Raw genomic sequence first — 11,394 nt, 5'->3', positions numbered from 1 at the left:
GATTAGAAAAGTAGATATTTTTAAAACACAATTTTCCCTACCCATTTTCCTACAGAACACGTCACCCTCCCATAGCAAAATGTCAATGAATAAATGAGAGCTGCAGGAGGAGGGAGGGAGGTCCATAAAATGCTAGTGGATTTCTCCCATTCTGACTAACTCTACTTTTCTTTCTCAAATTTCTCCAGCTGTATGAAAAGATGCTTTTCTATACCATTTTTCAAAAGACTTCTTTCACCTCTTTGTTCCTCAGAGTGTATATTATGGGGTTCAACACTGGTGTCACAACTGTGTACATGAGGGAAATCATTTGGGTCACTCTTTGGGCTGTAGCTGGACTTGGGCCTCAGATAGGCAATAAGGGCCGTTCCATCAAACAAAGTTACCACCATGAAGTGGGAGGAGCAGGTGGAGGAAGATTTCTACCTTCCCTCTGCCAACGGCAGCTTCAGGATGGTGGTGATAATGCGGACGTAGGACAGGGTTATTAGCAGGAAAGGGCTCGTGATGAACAGCCCTGACATGACCAAGAAAACAGTCTCAATCTTGGAGGTGTCTGTGAATACCATCTTCACCACTGGTGGGATGTCGCAGAAGAAGTGGTGGATGTGGTTGGAGCCACAGAAGGGCAGGCTGAAGATCCACATGGTCTGAACCACTTCCATCAAGATGCCGATGACACACAAGGTGTCTGCTAGCTAAACCCAAGCCCACTCACAATTGTTTAGTGCCTACATCGGGGCAGGAGGGAGGTGCCTATCTCTGTTTGTGATCCACAGAAAAGAACCCTTCTCTTGTTGTCAAGCGGATTAGGTCTCGGTGCCTAAATACTTAAAAAAAATTTGGCCTGTAGGCAACTAAATCTGGGGGTTAGGAACCTTTCTGGATCTGGGCCTATGGAAATATGGGGCCAGATCTCCATCTGGTGGCTATTAGTTTATTTCCATTGAAGTCGAGCTGGGCAACAAAATATCAGATGAAATTCAGTGTTAATAAATGCAAAGTAATGCACATTGGAAAACACAATCCCAACTAGAACATATTAAATGATGGGGTCTAAATTAGCTGTTACCGCTCAAGAAAGAGATTTTGGAGTCATTGTGGATAGCTCATAGAATCATAGAATATCAGGGTTGGAAGGGACCTCAGGAGGTCATCTAGTCCAACCCCCTGCTCAAAGCAGGACCAACCCCAACTAAATCATCCCAGCCAGGGCTTTGTCAAGATGGGCCTTAAAAACCTCTAAGGATCGCGATTCCACCACTTCCCAAGGTAACCCATTCAAGTGCTTCATCAGCCTCCTAGTGAAATAGTTTTTCCTAATATCCAACCTGGACCTCGCACACTGCAACTTGAGACCATTACTCCTCATTCTGTCATCCGCCACCACTGAGAACAGCCTCTTTGAAGCCCCCCTTCAGGTAGATGAAGGCTGCTATCAAATCCCCCCTCACTCTTGGGGTGGAAAAATCAACCACGTGTTGTGTTTGGATCAGAACAAGCCTGAGGCCCACTTTATTACAAGCTTGCAAGCATTCAGGGGATGACAGCCTGCCCAGCTGTCGACCCTTCCGAAAGGAATACAGAAGCTTATATAGCTCAAAACCACAATTAATTACACACACTTTCTTATTTAGCAATATATCACCTTATTAGGATTACATTAGAAAATCAATGCAGGCCAAAAGCAAAAACAAGCATCTCCCCCACTAGGCCCCTCCTGTTATTCACTGTCTGTTCTTTTGCAGTCTGTGACCTTTCTAACACAACTGTTGCGGTTATATATTTCATAAGCTTTGACTATTACAAATTATTCTGCTTGGGGACTTTTGGCCCTTATCCACAGAAACAAGCCTGGCCAAAGGTCAAGGCCTAAAAAGCTTGTCCGAAGTTAAGGCCTATCAAATTTTCCTTCACACTCTTCTCTTCTGCAGACTAAATCAGGCCAGTTGCCTCACCTTTTCCGCATAAGTCATGTGCTCCAGTTCCCTAATCATTTTTGTTGCCCTCTGCTGACCTGTCCTCTCCAATTTGTCCACGTCCTTTCTGAAGTGGGGGACGCAAAACTGGATGCAATATTCCAGTTGTGGTCTCACCAGTGCTGAATAGAGGGGAATAATTACTTCCCTCGATCTGCTGGCAAGGCTCCTACTAATGCAGCCCAATATGCCGTTAGCCTTCTTGACAACAAGGGCACACTGTTGACTCATATACAGCTTCTCATCCACTATAATCCCCATGTCCTTTTCTGCAGAACCTCTGCTTAGCCAGTCAGTCCCCAGCCTGTAGCAGTGCATGGGATTCTTCCGTCTTAAGTGCAGAATTCTGCACTTGTCCTTGTTGAATCTCAACAGATTACTTTTGGCCCAATCCTCCAATTTGTCTTGGACACTCTGTACCCTATCCCTACCCTCTGGGCATATCTACCTCTCCCCCCAGTTTAGTGTCATCCACGAACTTGCTGAGGGTGCAGTCCATTCCATCATCCAGATCATTAATGAAAATGTTGAACAAAACAAGCTCCAGGACTGACCCCTGGGGCATGCCGCTTGATACCAGCTGCCAACTAGACATCAAGCCATTGATCACTGCCCATTGAGCCCAGTGATCTAGCTAGCTTTCTATCTACCTTATAGTCCATTCATCCAATCCAGCTCTCCTGGACTCCTTTCCCACTCACATTAGCCTCCGAGGGGATCCTGCCCATCAGTTCCCTAAGGGAATCAAAGTCTGATTTTCTGAAGTCCAGGGTCCGGATTCTGCTGCTCTCCTTTCTTCCTTTTGTCAGGATCCTGAACTCGACCATCTCATGGTCACTGCTGCCCAGGTTGCTACCCACTTTTACTTTCCCTATGAATTTTTCCCTGTTTGTGAGCAGCAGGTCAAGAGGAGCATGACCCCTAGTTGGTTTCTCCAGCACTTGCACCAGGAAGTTGTCTCCGACACTCTCCAAAAACTTCCTGGATTGAAGTGAGCATCCTGTATTGCTCTCCCAGCAGATATCAGGGTAATTGAAGTCCCCCATGAGAACCAGGGCCTATGATCTGGAAACTTCTGTTGTCCAAAGAAAGCATCCTGTACCTCGTCCTCCTGGTCTGGTGGTTTATAGCAGATGCCCACTATGACATCACCCTTGTTGCTCTTGCCTCTAAACTTAACCCAAAGACTCTCAACAGGCTTTTCTGCAGTTTCACACTGGAGCTCTGAGCAGTCATACTGCTCTCTTACATACAGTGCAACTCCTCCACTTTTCCTCCCTCACCTGTCTTTCCTGAACAGTTTATACCCATCTATGACAGTGCTCCAGTCATGTGAGTTATGCCACCAAGTCTCTGTTATTCCAATCACATCATAGTTTCTTGACTGTGCCAGGACTTCCAATTCTTCCTGCTTGTTTCCCAGACTTCTTGTGTCCGTGTACAGGCACTTAAGATAACTAGCCAATTGCCCTGCTTCCTCAGCATGAATCAGGAGGTCTTCCCTGTTGCACCCTCCTCCTTGTGTTTCCTCCCGGTATTCCCTTCCCCACTTACCTCAGGGCTTTGGTCTCCATCCCCTGGTGAACCTAATTTAAAGCTCTCCTCACTAGGTAAGCAAGCCTGACTGCGAAGATGCTCTTCCCTCTCTTCATTAGGTGGATTCCATCTCTTCCTAGTCATCCTTCTTCCTTGAACAACATCCCATGGTCGAAGAATCCAAAGTCCCCTCTCTGACTCCACCTGTGTAACCATGCATTTACCTCCACAATTTGATGGTCCCTACCTGGGCCTTTTCCTTCAACAGGGAGGATGGACGAGAAAATGACTTGCACCTCAAACTCCTTTATCCTTCTTCCCAGAGCCAGATAGTCTGCAGTGACCCCCTCAAGGTCATTCTTAGCAATATTGGTGCTCATGTGGAGAAGTAGGAAGGAGTAGCGTTCTGAAGGCTTGATCAGTCTAGGCAGACACTCCATCAAATCCTGAATTCTAGCTCCAGGCAAGCAGCACACTTCTCAAGTTTCCCAGTGCATTGCAGATGAATGACTCCATCCTCCTTAGGAGCGAGTCCCCGACCACCACCACCTGTCTGCTCCTCTTGGGAGTGGTGGTTGTGGAATCCTCATACCTAGGACAATGCATCCCATGCCTTCTGGTCGATGGGGTCTCCTTCTGATCCCTTCCCTCAGATGACTCTTCCAAACCATTCTCCTCCGTAGAGAGCCTGAAAATGGTTTCTTATCTCTATCTGCATTGGGGACACACGGGTTCTCCTCTTTCTTCTTCTGGAGGTCACATGGTGAAAATTTTCTTCCCCGTTCTGTACTTCCTTCTCTGATTCTTCAGCATGCTGTTCCTGGAATACCAAATGCTAACTTCTATCCAGAAAGTCTTCATTTTCTCTGTTGCAACTCAGGATTGATACTTGAGTCCTTTAACCTTCTCTTCCAATATGGAGACCAACTTGCACTTTGTACAGACAAGGTCACTTCTATCCTCTGGGAGAAAGACAGACATGGCACATCCTGTGCAGGTCACAACAGCTGATCGCTCATTATCCATATTCTCTTCCTTCTAAGAATCTCTTCAGATGTATTTACTGCTCACAGAAGCATGAAAGGCAAAAACTCTTTGGGAACTCCCCCTCTGTAGTAGTAGGATTTTATGTTTGTATTAATATAATTTAAAATGAAGAATAAAGAATAATAATGTAGCATGTATTACATGTATTGGTGTATGATTTGATCATATCCTGCCAGCCACCCTTTTTAAATAACAAAAAGAAATAGCCTAATGGGCTATTGGTAAAGATACATCAGCCAGAATCTGTGTCTGGACTGATTTCAAAACAGTGACAGACTTTTAAGGGTCACCAATTTGTTGTAGGTTTAGCATTTTAAAATAAGTAAAAGAATGCCATGATTGTCTTTCTTTTGCATTGCACTTTAATGTTCCTGTTCAGAATGTTCTGTGCAAATTAATGCTGTTTTGTGTGTAAATAAGAAATGTATGTGTTAAAAGATAAGCGTGAAGGCCATCACTGAACCAGATGTACGAGGTAGAAACCAAAGACAAACGCAAGGGCGCCAGGAGGCTGCAACATGCTGCTATTGAAACGTCAGAGAAGGGCAGATTGATGACTCTTAAAATAAGACAGGCACCTATCATTGGGATTAAGATAGTAGTGATAAAAAATAAAAAAGACAATTTAAAAAAACAAGCACTCATCAAACAACAATTAAATACAGCACGATGGAGCAAAACTCACTGGTCCCAATGAAGGAAAATCACTATATAAACAGGGGCCCTTGCCATGAAACTTTGGGTTTGTCCTGCCAAGACTTCCCTGGAGCATTGTGTCGCATCCGACGGAACCCGGCTCCTCCCTACCGGTGATCAACCTAGGTTGATCCAGACTGGTAACTATAACATTGACTGGCGGGACAGTGTGCATGGTGTGTGTATGTGTGACTGAAAAGCATATGTTAACTGCTGTTTTCTCAATAAATGCGGCTTGCTGCCTTCTCCCCATAATAGATCTCGTGCACTTTGTATAAGCATAACATTTTTGGTGGAGAATGCGGTTCAGCAAGAAAAGCAGGATTGGTCCCAGACAAGGAGGCAGGCAACAGATAAAAAAATTGAAAAACAGGTTGGAAGCCCTGAGGGCATAATGGCAGAAGTAAGCGAAGCAGTAAGTACAGGCATGGGGAATTCAGATCTCTGGAACAATACTTGGAATGGTGAAATCTAAGTTAATAAAGGTGTCATTTTGGGAGATAAGAAAGTAATTTAAGGAAAAAGAGTAAAAAGTTAACTCTGCAGAGGCTAGAGGGAATTAAGTGGTTAAACATTGTAAAAGTGTTGAAAAGAAAAAGTGTTATAGAAAAAGAATTTTTGGTTTCTTTGCACCCATTCTGAAGGAAAAATGGACTCTTTTCCAAAGGAATGTCTGTAAATAAGCCAGGCAAAAAGACAATCTTGTTTAAATCATTTGACTATGAACAATTTAGTCAAATTTGCTAAAAAAAACATAAGGGGTTTCTATTGGATTTTAACTGCCCCCAAATGTATATAAATGTAATGTATGTACAGCTGTGTAAAAAATAAAGCAGTGTAAGGGGTGTTAAAAAATAATATGTGTGTATAAATATATTGTGTAAATATGTGGAGCGTTAGGACCTAAAACAACACTCCTGGTTTGTAAAACTCTTGCTTTGTAGGTTTAAGATAAATTGGTTTGTTTTTTAAATAATACCACTAAAATCCATTTGAATCTTTCTTTCAAAGTTGTAAAACCAAAAAAATGTTTTTTGCCAGATACAGGTAACTAGAGTTTTGTTTGGCCTTGGTATTTAGCATTTAACCTTTAAGGTACCTTAATGCTTTATAAGTTCAATATCTTTTTAAAAGACCAAAGTCATGGCTGCAGCTGGGCAGTCAAAACCAAAAACATGGAAAAAGATTCTGAACTTGTTTTTTGGTAACAAAATAGCAAATAAAAGCTGTAGTTAAAAACAAAAAGACAGTGCCCCACACTGAGCCTTAAGGTGATGCTGGGTAATCAAACTGTCACTTTGATAAGGGTACATAAAAACTCTGTGAGCACAAAAAAACAGTTACACCTTATGTAAAAATTAATATGGCTAATGTTATAAAAATTAAACTATGAAAGAAATGTGCATTTTCCCCAGAACATGTGCAGTGTATATTGTAGAAGGGGTAAAAAAAATGCAAAAACATACCATACTAGTTCATTAAATCCTATTAGGGCTCCAAAGGGAGCCACAATAGGTTGTGTTTTCTTTTTCAGATTGCTGTGTGTTTTGGAAGCAGGAGTTAAAAGTGGAAAGTAATCAAAACTCTGGTGAAAGTTGATTGTGTCCCTTTTAAAACAGAGTCTTTGAGCTGCTGATGGCTTTAAATCCAAAAGCAAGCCAGAAAGCATCTGTGTTAATGCAAATTACCTAACTAATAAAGAAAAAAAAAAGAACTGCCCATAAATGGCAGCACAAAAGAGTAAAACCAAAGAACAAAAAGAAAAACAGGTAAATCAGGGAAAGGTAGTGGCACTAGTAAAAATGCTGGCCCCTACCGACGCCCACTCTTTAAAAGTACTGGTAGAAAAATTAAATTTTCTTAGACCACACATTTATAAATATGCTAAAATAACTCACCCATTGTGGAAACTGTTAAAGAAAAAGACAAAATAAAAATGGGAAAAAGAGCAGGACTCCACTTTAACTCTGCTAAAGCAGAAGGCTCTCACAGCCCCAGCCCTTTGTTTCCCTGATGAATCACAGCCTTTTGTTATTCATTTGGCAGCTAATAACGTGGCCTTGGGTGCCACACTATTACAAAATATTGAAAAAGGGAACCAACATAAATGTCCAGAGGTCACTCAGGAGCAAAGAATTGCCTTGGCAGAGGTACCCCCACTGAAAAAATTAAATACTGTGGGTCAAAAAAAGCATGTCTGGTTTACTGATAAAAGTATATGAAAGATGATGTAAAAACATGGGTGCAAAATTGTGTGTGGTGCTCTCAGGACAAGGCTCGTCATCCTCACTGGCAACCCATGATGCACCAACAAAGGCTTGGGCGGCGCACAGGGTTCAAATTAATTTTATTAATAAATAGCCAAGAAGTAAAAAAGAATTCCAGTATTTACTGGTAATAATTAATTCCTTTTCAGAATGGGTAAAGGCATTTCCTACTAAAAATAATAGCACCAGGGTAGTGGCCAAAACGTTTTTTAATAAGGTAGTATGTAAATATGGCACCCCTGAAATAACAGATTCTGATAATGGGGGAGCCTTTGTAAAAAAAATCTTTACAACAATAATACAAGCATTGGAAATTAAACAAAAACTCCATATACCATACCGGCCTCAGTCCTCAAGCCAAGTCGAGTGCATAAATTGCATATTAAGAAAGTGCTCCGAAAGGTAGTAATCACACAGGAAAAATCTGGCTGAATAAACTCCCTCTGATTTTGGCTGCCATGCACAGCAGTAATAGACTAAGGACAAAAATTCAGCCCTTCCAAATTGTATTTGAACATCCAATGTGCCTCATGATTAATCCTAGTTACCTGGGACATGGTCAAGAAAAGAGCCCTAATATAACCCAGCATAATTATTTTCAATGGCTTAAACAGTTACAAGAAAATAAAACCACCCTCCAGTATAGGGTTAATCAGGCCATCGAACACATGACCAACAAAATTCAGAAACCAAGGCCCACAAAGGCAGCCCTGTGGAAAACACAGGATCAAGTCATGTATCTCAAAATGGAAAAAAGGGGTCACTCACTGAAATCAAACTAGATAGGCCCTTACTCCATAGTGAACCGCCTTAGCTCATTGGTATACCGTATTTAAAAAAGTGAAAAACTAAAATGGCTCCATGTTTCACAATTATATTGTTTACATAAATAATAATGTTTAAATTCTTTGCAGAAAAGAACACCCTGAAACCTAAGCATAAGGCACTGCTTAACCACCACAATTTTAATCCACAGAAAATGAAACTCCAGTAGGAAGTCTGGCTTTACCTGCTTCTGGGAACTTTTAGCACCCAGATAATTAAGGCAATCATGGAAAAAAATGCAGCCCTCCTTATAAGCCAACATTTAAAAATAATTCACTCCCCGCCAACCAATCATGGATTCCTACCCGTGGTGCAGTGATCCTCAAGAAATGGTATAATAAAAATACTAGCCAACTCTTAAAACCCTTAGGAAATACCAATATGTATGCCTGGAAAGGAAAAGTGTAACTTAAGGTTCACTATAAACACCACAGAAATACCAAACCACTTGAAAACAGGGGTTAAAATAGAGGGTCCCTATGGGGATACCACCTGAAGTTCCAGCTACCCACAATTACCATATCAGTGGAATGATCCTGTTAAGACAGGGACAATACTAACAGTTATTGTGGAATACTGTCCAATGCCCTGTAGTAAATTGAACCTATGGTTCCCTGACACATGCACAGAACCTGGAGGAGAGATTATGCATTAAAAAAAGGTACCCCAATTAAAATAAAGAAACCCAAGTTGTTTGTAACTCAAAGTAATCCAGTAAAAGTCTTGTTAAATCCACTATTAGTAAAAATAAAAATTGGTATGTATTGGACTCAGTTAAACATGTCTAAATTAAAACCCAAATGTTCACCTTATAGATTCATAGATACTAAGGTCAGAAGGGACCATTATGATCATCTAGTCCGACATCCTGCACAATGCAGGCCACAGAATCTCACAAACCCACTCCTGTGAAAAACCTCTCACCTATGTCTGAGCTATTGAAGTCCTCATATTGTGATTTAAAGACTTCAAGGAGTAGAGAATCCTCCAGCAAGTGACCCGTGCCCCATGCTACAGAGGAAGGCGAAAAACCTCCAGGGCCTCTTCCAATCTGCCCTGGAGGAAAATTCCTTCCCGTCCCCAAATATGGCGATCAGCTACACTCTGAGCATATGGGCAAGATTCACCAGCCAGATACTACAGAAAAGTCTTTCCTGGATAACTCAGATCCCACCCCATCTAACTTCCCATAACAGGCCATTAGGCCTATTTACCATGAATATTTAAAGATCAATTAATTACCAAAATCATGTTATCCCATCATACCATCTCCTCCATAAACTTATCGAGTTTAATCTTAAAGGCAGATAGGTCTTTTGCCGCCACTGCTTCCCTTGGAAGGCTATTCCAAAACTTCACACCTCTGATGGTTAGAAACCTTCGTCTGATTTCAAGTCTAAACTTCCCGATGGCCAGTTTATATCCATTTGTTCTTGGGTCCACATTGGTACTGAGCTTAAATAATTCCTCTCCCTCTCCAGTATTTATCCCTCTGATATATTTATAAGAGAGCAATCTTATCTCCCCTCAGCCTTCTTTTCATCAGGCTAAACAAGCCAAACTCCTTGAGTCTCCTTTCATAAGACAGGTTTTCCATTCCTATTATAACGGCCTGGATAAAACCATATCAGCACGCCAATGACCAAGCAAAACAAAATACAGTAGGCACCATATTAAAAGGAGTTGGCTTTAAAGCAAAAATTATAATTACTGTGTCAAGGTTCCTTCCCCGCTCTGAACTCTAGGGTACAGATGTGGGGACCTGCATGAAAACCTCCTAAGCTTATTCTTACCAGCTTAGGTTAAAAACTTCCCCAAGGATACAAACTATTTTACCCTTTGCCCTTGGACTTCCACTGCCACCACCAAATGTTTATCCGGGTTTATTTTTATTAGGAAAGCGTTGTTTGGAAACGTCTTTTCCCCCAGAATCCTCTCAACCCTTGCACCCCACTTCCTGGGGAAGGTTTGGTAAAAATCCTCACCAATTTGCATAGGTGACCGAAACCCAAACCCTTGGATCTTAAGAACAATGAAAAAGCATTCAGTTTTCTTACAAGAAGACTTTTAATAGAAGTAAAAGGTACAAAAGAATCACCTCTGTAAAATCAGGATGGTAAATACCTTACAGGGTAATTAGATTCAAAACACAGAGAATCCCTCTAGGCAAAACCTTAAGTTACAAAAAGACACACAGACAGGAATATCCATTCTATTCAGCACAGCTTAATTTCTCAGCCATTTAAAGAAAGCATAATCTAACGCATATCTAGTTAGATTACTTACTAAATTCTAAGACTCCATTCCTGTTCTGTCCTCGGCAAAAGCATCACACAAACAGACTCTTTGTTTTTCCCTCCCCCCAGCTTTTGAAAGTATCTTGTCTCCTCATTGGTCATTTTGATCAGGTGCCAGCGAGGTTATCCTAGCTTCTTAACCCTTTACAAGTGAGAGGATTTTTCCTCTGGTCAGGAGGGATTTTAAAGGGCTTTACCCTTCCCTTTATATTTATGACATACTGTAAACCTGAAGGTAATTAAAAATAAGTTAAGTTCCTTGTCACAACTGCAAGATAGTCTCATTCACAAGCAGGCAAATAATACTGTGAATTTGGTAGAAATAGGTCTGGTAAACCTAAAAGCAACATAAAATATGTGGCAGTGACTAAACACCACCTCCTGGCTACTGTAAAAACAACAAATAAAAGTAGAAAATAAAACTGTCTTGGCCATGGGATGTACTGAGATGCAAATTCTTAGTTTAGCATCACTTGAACATAAAATGTTTTGGGTAATATCCGGAAATGTTCGGGTATTAACGCATCTTTTAAAACAACAAAAAAGGTCCTTGTTTAACATCTACAAATATAAATAAATGCAATATGTTTCCAGCATGGTTAAGACAAATTTGTTATTAGGTAAAATTATTGTTAAAATTGTTCACCAACAGTCTATAAAGACAAAAATATAAAAAGTAAGCCCGCTCCCAAAATTGATCATGGGATCCTTTTGGCTACCCCAGGTTATAGGTCAGTAAGCTGGAAA

The 11,394-nt window shown here is 41.1% G+C and overlaps 1 protein-coding gene across 1 annotated transcript in view; it reads right to left on the bottom strand.

Annotated features, from left to right (window-relative positions):
- Nucleotides 1–282: 282 nt before the first annotated feature.
- Nucleotides 283–11,394, bottom strand: part of LOC311529854 (olfactory receptor 226-like) — a gene marked incomplete at both ends in the record, with an annotated part of 83,379 nt that continues 72,267 nt past the window's right edge. The window contains one exon of the mRNA XM_084646115.1: nt 283–288. Coding sequence (XP_084502241.1) covers nt 283–288 — 6 coding nt within the window. The remainder of the gene's footprint in view (nt 289–11,394) is intronic.

Source organism: Lepidochelys olivacea (genome assembly GCF_965140295.1).
Source record: "Lepidochelys olivacea isolate rLepOli2 genome assembly, chromosome: 13".
NCBI lineage: Eukaryota > Metazoa > Chordata > Testudines > Cheloniidae > Lepidochelys > Lepidochelys olivacea.
This window is presented reverse-complemented; position numbering and strand designations above follow the sequence as displayed.